Source organism: Trichosurus vulpecula, chromosome 1 (assembly GCF_011100635.1).
Source record: "Trichosurus vulpecula isolate mTriVul1 chromosome 1, mTriVul1.pri, whole genome shotgun sequence".
NCBI lineage: Eukaryota > Metazoa > Chordata > Mammalia > Diprotodontia > Phalangeridae > Trichosurus > Trichosurus vulpecula.
In genome coordinates, this window is record NC_050573.1 from 498,963,920 (window position 1) to 498,978,167 (window position 14,248).

At 40.8% G+C, this 14,248-nt stretch overlaps 1 protein-coding gene across 5 annotated transcripts in view; it reads right to left on the reverse strand.

The window, feature by feature from the left end:
- The window catches only part of PEMT (phosphatidylethanolamine N-methyltransferase), a 179,148-nt gene that overhangs the window by 64,752 nt on the left and 100,148 nt on the right, over window positions 1–14,248 (reverse strand). For all 5 annotated transcript variants that reach the window (XM_036741691.1, XM_036741688.1, XM_036741689.1 and 2 more), the window contains exon 3: window positions 13,586–13,701. In XM_036741691.1, the coding sequence (XP_036597586.1) occupies window positions 13,586–13,701 (116 nt within the window). The remainder of the gene's footprint in view (window positions 1–13,585; window positions 13,702–14,248) is intronic.

Sequence of the window (14,248 nt, forward strand, 5' to 3'; positions counted from 1 at the left end):
AATGAATGATAGAAAAAAGATTCCAAACACTACAGGAAAATATTATGGATTCAGGGATACCCAAGACTCAAACCCAGAAAGAAAGAGTAATTCCACAACAACCACAAATAGAACATTAAAAAAAAATGTCTTGGTCACAAGGATTTGCAAAGAATGGAACAAGAGATTAAAAAAAAAACAATTATAATTGAAATGAGATCTCTGGAGAAAAGTACTAGAAAGTAAAGATTTTTAGATAAAAAAGTAGAAGAAAATGTAAAGTGTCCAAAAATTGACATAGAAAACAGGTTAAGGAAAGATAATTTAAAATCATATAAAAAAGCCTACATTCTATATTTCAAGAAATCATAACAAGAATTCCCCAGATCTACTAAAATGAGAGGGCAAAATAAAAATAGAAACAGTCCACAGGCCAACTCTTGAAAGAAACTCCTCAAATAAAAACTTCTAGGATTGTCATTGTTAAAATTCAGAGCTTCCAAGTCAAAGAAAAAATACTGCAAGGAGACAGGATAAACAGTTTGAATACCACAGTCAGGATCACACAAGACTTGGCAGCAGCTACTATAGTAGAGAACATATTCAAATGTGATCTACCAAAAGGCAAAAGTTAAGGGATTACGACCAAGTATAATTTTCCTTGCAACACTGAGTATAATTCTACAGTTAAAAAAACTGAATAGAGGGCATGCAAATATTCTGGATGAAAAGAATTTTGAAACGCACACTCAGCAATCAGGAGAAATCTAAAAAGCAATATACATTTGAGCAATCAGAATGGGCCGAATAATGATGAATGTTTACAATACAATAGGAACAGAAGAGACATATGACCCATGAGAACTCAGATGTTTCCCCAGGTCACAGAGGAAGCTAAATAACATGAAAGGAGGCCCCCCAGGGTATTTTGTTCAGTTTTGATGGTCTTAAGACAGGAAAGAAAATGTAAAGAAGAAAGGATAATACAAGAGAAGAAAGAAAGAAGAAGGATTGACAAAACTTACTATTTCTCATAAATGGGTTATGCTAGAAATGAGTATACAAATATTGAGGAAGGAGTACGGTAACCAGGCTTCACACAAACCTCACTCTAATCTGAACCAGACAAAGGAGGGTTGAATCAACACACTCACTCTCACACACACACACACACAGGAGTCAGGAGGACCTGAGTTCAAATCTGACATTAGATACTTGCTAGCTGTGCGACCCTGGGCAAGTCACTTAACCCCGATTGCCTTTAAAATCATTGCTCATTGAGTTATCTTGTTTGCCAGGCTGTCTTTCTTTACACATGTGTTAATGTATGTATGCTTTCTTCAACCTTACTATGTGCTCTTTGAGACTTCTACTTCTATCTCCCATAGTACACAGCATAGAGAACATGACATAGTAGATTCTCAATATGAGCCTTAATTAATACACAATAACAAACTTTATCCTAATTAACTCAATCTATGTGATTTTGCTAGGCTGTTTGCTTTCCAGAAATAGGTTCAATTTACTGCCTCTGCCTCTCTCTCAAAATCCAATGTCCCTCACTGCTGTCCTTCTGAGTCAGCATCCGTCTCCCCAGGTACCAACAATGTGGACAGGCAGGCTGTCATTTTTGCCCTAAAAGATAAAGGAAAGCAAAAGTCCTCTAGCGTTCCATGACCTCCATCTCTCTCCACATCGAATCTCTCCCCCAGGTGGCTAATTAGTGAATTTAAGTGTGAGGAACTCAGAGGACTGGGAAAAAAAGAACCCTAGGCTAGGCACAATGGTGACATTCAAAAAGTTTCCAGAGAAAGACATTGATAAGAATATAGACTTTGTCACCAGTGTAGAAATACAATGATTCCTTCTGAACTACCTCATAGTCAGTCTCCTGAGAGTCTGAAGCTGAAAACGAACCAAACCGTTCTAAGCCACAAGCCATGTTTTAGGAGTTGCGAGGCAGGTTGATCTGTTCCTTCCCTTTCCTGAGTAATCACAGTCTCAGGCTGGAAGTGAGAGTGAGTGGGGGTGTTGAAGAAATCCACCTATTTCTCTTTATAGCTTCCAGCTATAAGCATCACCCTGACACCCTAACCACTGGTGATGGAGAAACTGCCAATCAATCCCTGTTAACAAGGAGAGTCATTAATGCTGACAGCCAGTGTGTTTTGATTTGCTTTTGTTGGTTTCATTCAATATAAAATGTAATAAAAAAAATTAAGAAGAGAGCAAAAAGCAAAGTGAGGTGGTCCAACAGGTGCCTTTACAAATGTTAATTCTGAAGCTTCAGTAACAATAGATTAGAGAGGGGAGAGATGGCAAGAAAGTCCTGTTAAGAGACTACTGGAAGAATCTAGGCCAGAAGTGCAGAAGGCCTGGGTCAAGGTGTTGGCTGCATGAGTAAAGAAAAGGGGGTGGGTGCAAGAGATGGTGTAAAGGTAAAGTGGACAAAAAGTGGCCAAGAGCAAAGATCTAGAGTTACAAGTAACCTCTGGGGCTACCTAGGCTAACCTCATTTCATAGATGAGGAGGCTCAGGTGGATGAATTTGTACCCAGGTCCTCTAACACCGAAGGCAATGAATGTTGTTCGGTCATTTTCAGTCATGCCCTACTCTTCATGACCCAATTTGGGGTTTTCTTGGCAAAGAAACTAGAGTGGTTTGCCATTTCCTTCTCCAGCTTGTTTTGAGGATAAGGAAACTGAGGCAAACAGAGTTAAGTGATTTGCCTAGGGTCACACAAAAGTTACTAAGGCTGGATTTGAACTTAGGAAAATGAATCTTCCAGATTCCAGGCCCAGCACTCTATTCACTGGGCTACCTAGCTGCCAGTGAGTGCTGCACAAATACAAAGGATAGAGGAGAGAAATCAAAGAAGATTATAAACAAGGTTATGAATCTGTGCAACTAGAACGATGTTTAAAGCCCTTGACAAAAATGGGGAAGTTTGGAGAACTGCAGGTGTAGACAGGATGATCAATTGTGTTTTGGCACAAGGAGTTTAAGGTGCTGGCAGGACACTCAGATAAGAATATCCTGCAGGCAGCTGGAATGGAGACCTGGAGCTCAGGGAAGAAACTGGAGCTAAATATACAGATCTGAGAGTCATCACATGAGTTCACCAAAGGAAAGTATATAGGGAGACAAGAGACCAAGACAGAGCTTTAGGAGAACCCACACTTAGAAGACAGGATGAAGACTATGAGCCATCAAAGGATCAGACCAACAGGTAAGAGAGAGGAGAAACAAGAGAAGGAAACATTAGATTCCAAACAGATGAATAAGTGAGAGAAGAAATGGGAGTCAGTGAAGGCAGACACATCTAAAGACATAGGACAATAGCTTATGGGGACAGTAAGATGTGGATTTTAAGGATGTGGGAGACTCAGGCAACTCTGAAGCCAGCTAGGAAAGAAGCAGTCAATAGATAAAGGTCAACGATTTGAGGTGGAGGATGATTGGAGATGCAATCTGCTGGAGATCAAGCCAACATATAGAGGGGTTGCTCAGAGACTGGAGAAAAAGGAAAGATGAGCAAAGATATAGGGAGGTTTGAAGGTATGTAGGAAGAATAGATGGCCCCTTAAAGAAAGAAATGAGGTCATCTACTGAGAAGGGGGGCTAGGTTGGCATAGTGAGGCTGGAGGAAATAAGACTTTTTAATAGTCACTGTGGGGAATGTGATAATCTGCTGGGATAGAATAAGAGGATCACTGTGTAAAAATCTCAGATGAGATTAAATGACATTAATTTATGGTGGATTTAGCATGTTCGGCAACATAGGAGTAGGAGCAAAGATGGTAGAATAAGGGAGGAGCAGAAACCCAAGGCTGAAGATTGGAAAGGTTTGAAATGAATCAGACCCATGTGTCAGAGAAGGGATTCCAGGGTGAAGAAGAATGTATAGTTGAATATAACTAGAGAAACAAAATTGAATAACAGAAAGTGAGACCAGATTGTGGAAAAAGGAGATGGAGTGAATGGAAGTCACAGTAAGGAGTGAGAATAGTTAAGAGAAATGAGATAGAGCAAGAATAGAGCTATAGAAGGACAAGAGATTTTGGAAGGGGAATTTCTAAAGTTTCTATCATGCAAGTGGTACAACTGTAGGTGATGGTGAAATCTAAGGTTTGACCTATCGGTGACTGAAGTAAAGTCTTGTAGCCCATGAGAATTGCAAAGAATTTGGAAGCCAGGGTATCTGAGGGTACCTTCTCCCATTGGCAAGCTCTCTGTGACACCTACATTTTGAGGAAGGATTGAGACCAGCCACCCTTCCTTCTGCAGACTTTTGCCACCTCTGCACATGTAACTCTCCCTACTACTTTTCAGGTCCCTTTTATGTGTTACCTTCCCTCAACAGAATGTAGGTTCCTTGAGGGCAAGGGCTATCTTCCTTTTTGCTTCTATTTATAAGCACAGTGGATAGAGTACTGGGGCTTGGAATCAGAAAGACCTGAGTTCAAATCTGGCCTCACACACTTACTAGCTGTGTGACCCTGGGCAAGTCACTTAACCCTGTTTGCCTCCATTTCCTCATCTGTAAAATTAGCTGGAGAAGGAAATGGCAAACCAGTGCCTTGGCCAAGAAAACCCCAAACGGGGTCACACAAAGAGTTGGCTGAAGTGTAGGGGTAAGCTATATAGGAATGAGAGTGTGGTAAGAGGAAGCGGGAGACAAACACTTTGCTTCAGCAAACACTGACACTGAATTAGAGATTAAAGGAGTAAAAGTTAGGAGAATCTGCCTGTCATCCGTTGTGGAAAGAATCAGCTATTGAGATGTCCCATCGTGCTACTGTGACAATGGAATACAGCCCAAGTGTGGACTGTCACTCCTCATACCAGGGATGTAGACACAGAGGCCGTGGGGAGCTTTAACTGCATGTCTTGGTCAGTAAATCCCTGACTGGACTAAACTCATACTCGGAACCAGTGATATGGTCTCATTCCAAGATGTCAGGAGATGAGAAGCATTCAGGATATATCCTACATGTAGAACTTACACTGGTGTTCCAGTTTCTGGAGGTTCCAAATACCTGGTGGCAAAGGGCCTCTAAATACCTCTGTCTTCCAGTGAAAATAATGTGCCTCGTCAAATTACAGACTAACAAATGTAAAGCTACAAAGTAGTCATAATGTCATATATGGACTACACTTGAGAATTTATTGTTTGGTTATTCTTTTGTGGATTTTTGGTTCCAGGTTACAGGATCATAATTTAAAGGATTTAAAGCTGTCGGGAAATCTTAAGAGATCTTCTAGTCCAGGGGTGAGGAACCGGCAGCCTTGAGGCCACATATGGTCTTCAGGTCCTTCTAGGTGCTTGGGTGTAGCTTTCTGACTGAGTCCAAGTTTTATAGAACAAATCCTTTTACTAAGGGGATTTGTTCTATGAAGTTCAGATTCAGTCAAAGGGCTACACTTGATGGACCTAAAGGGCCACATGTGGCCTCGAGGCTGCAGGTTCCCCACCTTTGTATCTAATCCAGCCCCCTCCTCTTTACAGATGAAGAAACTGAAGCCAAGAGAGGTTAAGTGATTTGTCTAAGGTCACACAGGAATGGCAGAGTTGGGATTCAAACCTGGGTACTCTAATTGAATCAGTGCTGCTTTTAATGATCAACTCTAGTAAATGGTCTTGTGGGGGAAGGAGGCTAAGGGAAATAGCTCAGTGAAGTTTTAGATTATCTTAAGGTTTAATTATTCTTAATTTCTTCCCGTTATTCACGAAAATTCAAAAGCTAGATATACATATCTATATCTTGTTGTTAAGGGAGGTCAGGGTTATTTGGGAAATGAAGTGCCTGGCACATAGTAAGCACTTAACAAATACTTGATTTATTATTAACTTTATGAAGCATACTCTGATTCCCTAACACAGATTATGAAAAGATCAGCAAAGGAGTCAGTGGAGGATATGAGAGAAAACATTGTACAATGACAGAATCTTGTTACAAAATATATTCATTTTGGAATACTTAACTTCATAATGAAAAAAGTAATAACACATGTAAGAAAAAATCTGACAGTGATGCAAAACTTTAATAATGCAAAAACATCTGAGAGAAAACTATTTCCATCTTGTCTTAATAACTTCTTTGTCTTAATATTGGTCCATAGGGTAGAGGTCATGAAGAAAAGGAGGATGTCATCCTTGGTCAGACATGTGGGGTAAGACAATCTTGTTCTCCCATTATCTGTTCATTAGTGGCCCCTGCCAGAGAGAGAATCCAGGTCTGCAGGTACTGTGGAGCTGACCCAGAGGGGATGATGATACGTGTTTATATAAAGAGAACTTAAAATGTCCTCTAGAGGTCCCTGCCAACAGAAAACCATGGCCTTGGGAGAGCAGCATAGAATAGTCTCTGCACACCAGTGCCTCTGTGGCTACCCACATCTCTAAATCCTTCTTCTGATCATACAAAATGATGGGAGTTGGCAATGACCACAGCAACAGGCAATTATTTGAGCTACCAGTTTAGGAACGAAGGCAGCTGTCCAGAAACAAGCCAGAAATATCTTAAGTCACGGGAGAAGCTCTAGACTGGAAATTCTGAGTTCTGCCCAAATTAGTATGTCTCTCTTTTCTTTGTAAGGGCAGGCAGGGGGTGCAAGTGGATAAAGCACCAGGCCCGGAGTCAGGAAGACTCATCTTCCTTTATTCAAATCTGGCCTCAGACACTTAACCAGCTGTGTGACCTTGGGCCAGTCACTTAACCCTACTCTCCTCAGTTTCCTCAGTTGTAAAATGAGCTGGAGAAGGAAATGGCAAACCACTCTAGTATCTCTACCAAGAAAACCCCAAACGGGTTCACAGAGACACGAATGAAAACGACTGAACAACAAATTTCTTCCTAATGTCCTAGGAGATGTTCACTTGAAAGGCAGTGATAGCAAGCAAGCAGAAGAGAAAGTTTAGGGGCAGATGGGTGGGTCATTTGTTCTACTCAGTTTGTAGGCTGCCAGGAATATGGGCAGGTTATATAAGATGAGTTCAATAATACAAAATGTTGGGATTGCTAAGGAAGGAAGCTGCTACAATTTCCCCACAGCTGACTCTTCAAAAGCAGCATGTTATTGAGGAGTAATTGGACAAGCAGGACTGACTGGGAAGAGGTGAGCCAACTGCACTATAAACAGCCAATCCAGGAAATAAGGTTTCATAACAACAGAGTCATATACAAAGGTTTCTTCCAACAAGACCAATCTGACCATTTTCTTCACTGCTTCCCCTCATCCACTGAGCTTTTTGCGTTGCCAACCAAAGTCAATTATTCACAGGTTTCTGGGTTATCGTGTAAATAATTCCTTCTCTGCCCAATCCCTGTGCTCCAGGGCTGCTGAACCAAGTCTATTCTCCCCAACCAAACAGTAAAGGAGGGAAAGACTGAAGCTCTGAATAACAGAGAAGAGCAACGATACTCACATTTTAATAGCATTCTACATTTTAACACAGCTTGTCACTCCCGTGCATAAAAATCTTTTAAACGGTTGTCCTACAGCATCCAGTCAATCCTGGATTTCAGGACCCCATTCTACCTGCTCAACCTTACCTTTCATTGCTCTACTCAGATTAGTTGCCTCACCATACCATCAACATGTTCCCTCCTAACTCCGCTCCTTTGTGGAAACTATTCTCCTTCCACAGAATGCCCACCTCTCTTCTCTGATTATCCAAGCTTTCTCATTTATCCTCAGCTCAAGTTTCCCCCCATGAAGTCAGGTTCTGGGTTTTTGTCTTTGTACCTCCCCACCAGGGTCTAGCACAGTGGCTGGCACCAAATAAGTGTTTGTTGATTTACTGACTAGTTATTCATTATTTTACTGGGGGCATACTTGTTACCATCTATCTATATATGTAGGCATGTGTATGTATCTATATGTATGTGTACGTGTGTATGTATGTGCACATATATATGCGGGCATACACACACACACACACACACACACACACACACACTCCTAGTCAAAAGCTTGCCAAAGGGAAGGGACAAACCTTAAGGCATTTTGATGCGCCAGGTGTACCTTCAGGACATCCTGCAGTGCTGCTTGCAAGGACTGGGAAACAATAAACAAGACCTTCTGTGTGCTTCTTGTCCTCCCTCCCATGTTAAATGTAACACATTTAGTAACAAAACTGCCCTTCTATGTGTCATAGGGTCCATTTTCCAATAGTACTCATTCACAATGGAGACATGGCTCAGGTCCTAGGGAGAGGCTCTAACCAAAATTAGCCTAAATCAAAGAAAGAAGGATCAGAATTTCCCTTATCTATACTCAAAACCAGCAAGAGAATTGAGGGCAAGACAGACACTGGTTTTATCTATCTAATGGGCTCCGCTCTTAGCAAACTTAGGAGTCTAGAAAAATTTGTCTCTGGGGCTCTCTCTTTCCACCCCTTTTATTGTTCTTCTCCCTTGCCTATGCAGAGATATAATACCTGTCCCGTAACAACCTGTTCCAGCAGGAAACAGTTCTAAGTATCTGACAAATTGAATCCTGCAAAGATAGTAGCAGATAATGGCTTAAAAGGATTCCAGGGTCATCTGCATCATATACATATAGGAACACTGGATGTATGTATGTGTTTGTACATATTTCAAAAATTTTATTGATGCCTTTTTTAACATCACAGATATTTCTCATGGAAACACCTATATTTTAATAAGGGACACTTGAATTTAGCCTTCCAAAGCTAAGGATATCAATCTCTAATGGTACAAATTTTGGCACTGTGGCAATAGGAAGGTTTTCTCAACCTCTAACAATACAGAGGAGACCTATTTGGCCCTAAAAAAGCTTATGATCAAACTGGGAAAACAAAATTAATGCACCCAAGACAACTAAGAACATAAAAATCCCAACTAAATCCTACATTAGGTGGTCGAAACCACTGGAACTGTATGGGAGAGAGACAGGGCAGAGATCAGTGGAGGCTAGGCAAGTAAATTAGAAGGAGGCGGGGCTTGAGGGGCAAGTGGGATTTGATTGGCCAATTAGTGAAGCATACAGGATCTGCTACTTACTCCCCGTGTGACTCTGGGCAAGTTACCCCCCCCTTTCCAAGTCTGTTTCTTTTTCTGTAAAATGAGGTCAGATTAAATGACCTCTAAGGTCCCTTCTAACTAAATCCAACGTTCTTACATATCTTTCTGGGGCCATGACAAGACACTGAGCCCCACCTACCTTCAACTTGGTCACTTTCAAATTTTTCTTCCGTTTTAACAGAACATACTGTCACAGAGATCAAAGAAGTTGCTTTGTGCTCTTCAAAGTGATCCAGGAAAGACTTATATGGACTTACATGCAAAGTGAAGTGAGCAGAACCAGGAGAACGTCGTACACAGTAACAGCAACACTGCGCTAGGATGAACCATGAACAACTTAGCTCTTCTCAGCAATACAATGATCCAAGACAATCTAAAAGACTCACGATGGAAAATGCTATCCACATCCATAGAAACTGTGGAGTTGAATGCAGATCAAAGCTTACTGTTTTCACTTATTTTTTCATGTTTTTTTTTTTGGATATGTTTCTTTCTCTCACAACTTGACTAATATGGAAGTATGTTTTATATAACTACATATACATAATCTCTTTAAAACTCTCACCTTTTGAGGGAGGGAGGCACAAAATTTGGAACTTAAAGTTTTTAAAAAATTAAAGTTAAAAATTGTCTTTACATGTAATTAGAAAAAATAAAATACTATATAACAATAAAACAAACCCCAAAGTGTCCCAGAATCAACTTGAACAGAATTTCTCTCACTCCCTATTGAGGACTTGGCTATTTTCAGCCAGCACAGACACAGTATGGAGGAACATGAGTGTCACAGAGTCATCTATTAAAACCAACATCTAGGCAGAACAGAAGAGAACTTTCAGATTTGCGCTTTCTTGGCAACAAAGAGAACCGTGAGCTCAGGGAAACCAGATCCTAATCCCTACCCCCATTGGCTACACTGAGTCCCACTGTGACAGAGAATGTTCTGTAATATCACTTGGGACATGAGAGAATGTTGCTGCTGATGGAAAGAATTCAGCTTAAACTACCTGTCAAGGACTTGTTTTAACATAATTGTTATGCCTTGGTCAAAAGAGAGCTGTAATTACATAACTAAATAAAGCAGTCCTGTTGAGGACCTCCTTAATAGGGCTGACTCACATAGGGGGCCTCACACTCAGTTCTTCTGGACACTAGGGAAGTTTCCCCCTAGACCCATCTTCCCTCACTCCATTCCTAGGGGAAAAAAAAGATTGAAATAGGAGAACATCTTTAATTAAAATCAGGACTGGTTCAATGCTTATCTTCTCCAGCTAAGAGCAACAATTTCTTGAAACACTCTGTACTTTTTTGGCACAGCACAATCCTCAAATGTTCAGACACAGTGCCGTGGTAGGAATGAAGAGAAAGAAACAGGAATCTCAGTGGTCCAGGGGGGTAACGACAGAGAAATGAGCTTAAGGCAAAACAGAAACTAAAATGTGTGGTAAAGCTGGAAGGAGCCCTTTCAGATCATCTAGTTCAAACCTCTCATTTTATAGAGAAAGATACAGAGACCCAGAGACGGCCTAAGTCAAATAGTTAGTAGAACAGAAAGGACTACAGCTCAGATCCCCCAACTCCCTCAAAGACAAAAGGCTCTGACAAACTCATTCAGAAAAATGTGTTAGGGTTTTAATGTTATACCCTCCTAGTAATATTTATATTTTAAAAATAGAAAGAAGAGAGAGGGCAATGCTTCACTCAAAGGAAAGGATCATGGGTCGTGGAATTCTCCACTTTAACAAGAGGGTCCTGTGAGACTGTCAGCTAACACACTATACCATGGATCTATGTAACTTCATAGGACCTGAGACTTTCATTTGTGAGGTAACCTGAAAATACAGAAGTACACTTTGTTCTTCCTACTCATGCATGTTTACATTTTATTATCATAATGACTGAAAAAGTTAAAAAAAAAAACCCTACAGCTCTAGGCAGGTACGTTCTGTGTGGGCAGTAATGGGAACCCGACTCCTTGAGATTTTCAGCCACCACCGAACCTGCTCCAGCTGCAGCCTCAGCTGCTTCTGGGGGAGTAAAGAGCCGATGGACCCCAGGGCTTCATGAAGAACAGCCAAAAAGCAGTCACCCAGCCTTTGCTTTAAAATTTTTTTACTGAGGGGAAGCCTGTTAAGTTTTTAAGGTAGTCCATTCATTCCACTCTGGGATAATGCTAACGTAGGAGATTTTTCATAATCCTAAATCTAAAACTTCCTTTTTACAAAAGAACTTCTTATCTTCTCTAACATACTTCTTGGCCTATCCCATGACCCTAGCCACCAAACTAATGAAGTAGTCAGTAGGACATAAATTATATGATGCCCAAATGAGAAGAGCAGGTACTAACCTGGGATAACCTGAGTAGTATAGAAACAATACCCATTTATGACACAATAAAGTTCTTCTCACCCAAGGTCCTGCCTCCACCTCTAACTCGAAATAGGCAGGACTGGCTCTACACATAAGCAAAATGAATGGGCATCTACATTAAAGAGGCTTACAAGAGACCCATATTTCAAAATATCTCTCTACCAACCCCGATCATTCTACTGTTTCTCCTTTGGGTTAAGACACTATGCCCTCCCTGCTAAATGGTTACATAGGACATTAACCCACTGGCCCCAATGAGTAGATTAGTCTGAATTCAGTTACCAGCTGTCATCTTATGTGGCTTTGAGGAAATTGATAAGGTCCAATTAATAGAGAAAGTACAGTGCTGGGTAGGTGGAATAAGGGCTCTGAGTGGGAGTAGAGAAGAACAAAGACAGATGAGAACTAAGGGTCAACAAAGACAAATTCTGCCAGAAGAGGAGGGAGGCTGCAAAGGACACATTCACTCCAGGTAATGCAGAAAATCTGATACACCTGGGAGTTAAGTTCAGGTCACCTTCTGTTTCCAGAGGGGTACTATTTTGGTTCATCTTTCTGAGGTGATTGGAGGACAGAAGTTTCTAGAAGCAGAAGGATGGAATACATGATGATGATATTTGAAGCCCCAATATTCAGTAAGAAAGTTGATGTTCAGAGACAAAAGAAAAGATTAGTCAATGGGTGGATTATCTGTTTTTCCTCTGATTTTAAGAATGTACCTCTTTGGAGACTGCCAGAGGGACAGAATGAAACTAATGCTTTATCTAGGGATTTTGTTTATTCATGCTAGTTATCTCTGGCCCTATTAGCCTAGACCATAAACAGGGAAGTAAATGTGAAGGCTACAAAGAAACTGGATTGTGATTTAGAGATGAAAGTTCTCTGCTACCAACTAGCTGGGTGACCTTGGAGAAGATAATTCTCCTTTCCCCTGGATCTTGGAGCAAAGGGGGCTGCACTGGGTGGTCCCCAAGGTCCTTCTGGCACTCACCTTCTAACTCATCATCAGTCCAGTCCTCTAGCACCTTTGATTCTCAACGAGCAATGCCCCCGCCCCTATCTGGTGATAGAGATCACTACAGTTACACCCATTTTGCAAAGAGTTTAGCAGAATGAGTGAAGAAGCTGAGATTTCTTGTGTTCCTCCATTTTGAGCCCTCTGAGCGTTCCCTTTCCAATGCTAGATGATACTTATGCTTTTTATAGCACCGATGCCAACCCTGGGTGTGTCACATCATTCTATCTATCAATCAACCGATCTCTCTCTCCATCCATCAAATACTATCCATTTCATTTTACAAAGTAGCACTGAAGAATGGAAAAATCATTAGATTTAGAGTCTAGGATACCTAGATTTGAATCTTGCCTTGAACATTTACTGGTGATATGATCAGAAATGTGCAATTTAATCTCTGAGCCTCAGTTTCCTCATCTGTAAAATGGAGTAATAACTCTCCATCTCCCAGTTCAAGTATATTCTATCTACCCAACAGATTCATTGTGAAGAGAGCATTTTTGTAAACCTTAAAGCACCACTTAAGCGTGAGTTATTATTTAAGACATATCCCCTACATTCTTCCAGGTACCATACCATTAAAAAAATTTTATTTGCTGTTGAAATTAAAAACAGGCTTGTTTGGTTTTTTGGGGGGCAGGGGGGGGGGAGTTGTTTTGTGATCAGGAACTCATGGGGCAAGAAGTGGAATCTAGGTATGGGCAGAGCTCTTTCCCTGACACCAGACTGAATGAATGTGAAGTTTAAATTATGGAATACAGCTTTATCAATGTAATTTTTTTTTTTTTGCTTTTAAACACACATAGTAGTATGTGTCATCTAATGAAGGTCTTTAGCCTGTTCTAATAGATAAACATGATTTGTAATTAGCTTAAAGCTAAACCTTAAAGCACCACTTAAATGTGAGTTATTTAATACATATCCCCTACATTCTTCCAGGTACTGCACCATTAAAAATTTTTATTTGCTATTTAAATTAAAAACAGGCTTGTTTGGGAGGGGAGGGGGGCAGGGAACAACTGGGGGAACTGGAAGAATTTCACCTTTGAGGAAAAGCTGAAACGCACCATATAGGCAGACGGGATTACAAAACGGCCAGAAATTACTGCGCTGGGAGATGGATAGGATGATCTAGAAAAGAGGGCAGCTCAAGGAGAAGGCAATGGCTTACCAGTGAGATCGGAGGAAGTTCAGCAGCAGGACGATCATGCCCAGACAGTAACACGCGAGATAGGGAGACCCAAAGGCCTGGCTCAGCTTGCGTGTTTTGTATTCCCATCTTGCAACCTACAGATGAGAAAGAAGAAGGAGAAAATATTTTAGGAAATCCTGCCAACCCATTTTATGTGAACATTCAGTGACTTTAGCCAAATATATTCACATCAACTGATACGTCATGTTTATTTATGAAAACAGGTGACGTAAAGATCTCTATTCTGGCAACATAGGTTGATGTTGTATGGCTGGGGCTACTGACCTAAGATGAAATGGACTGTCTAGAACATAGCCAAGGACTGGAAAGGAAACAGAAAAAGTCCTTGCAGCAGCCAAGCAGAGATAAAGTTCATGCCTTCCACTCAGAGGTCTTCCGTTAGACTCAACTGACTTTTAGTTTGTAGACAATATTAAAAGCTTTAGTTATCTGTTTTCCCAGACCAGAGCAAATTAGAAAGGAGGTCAGCTGCTGCAGCAAATACGAGTGTTATATACTGCAGATAAGAGAAAGCAAAATTTTGGGCAAGATTCACTTTGTCTTCATGCTATCTTTGAAATAAATTAACAGCTTAAGCAATATTGTAAGGGGGTGGTGATGGGTGGTATTATTAAACTATTT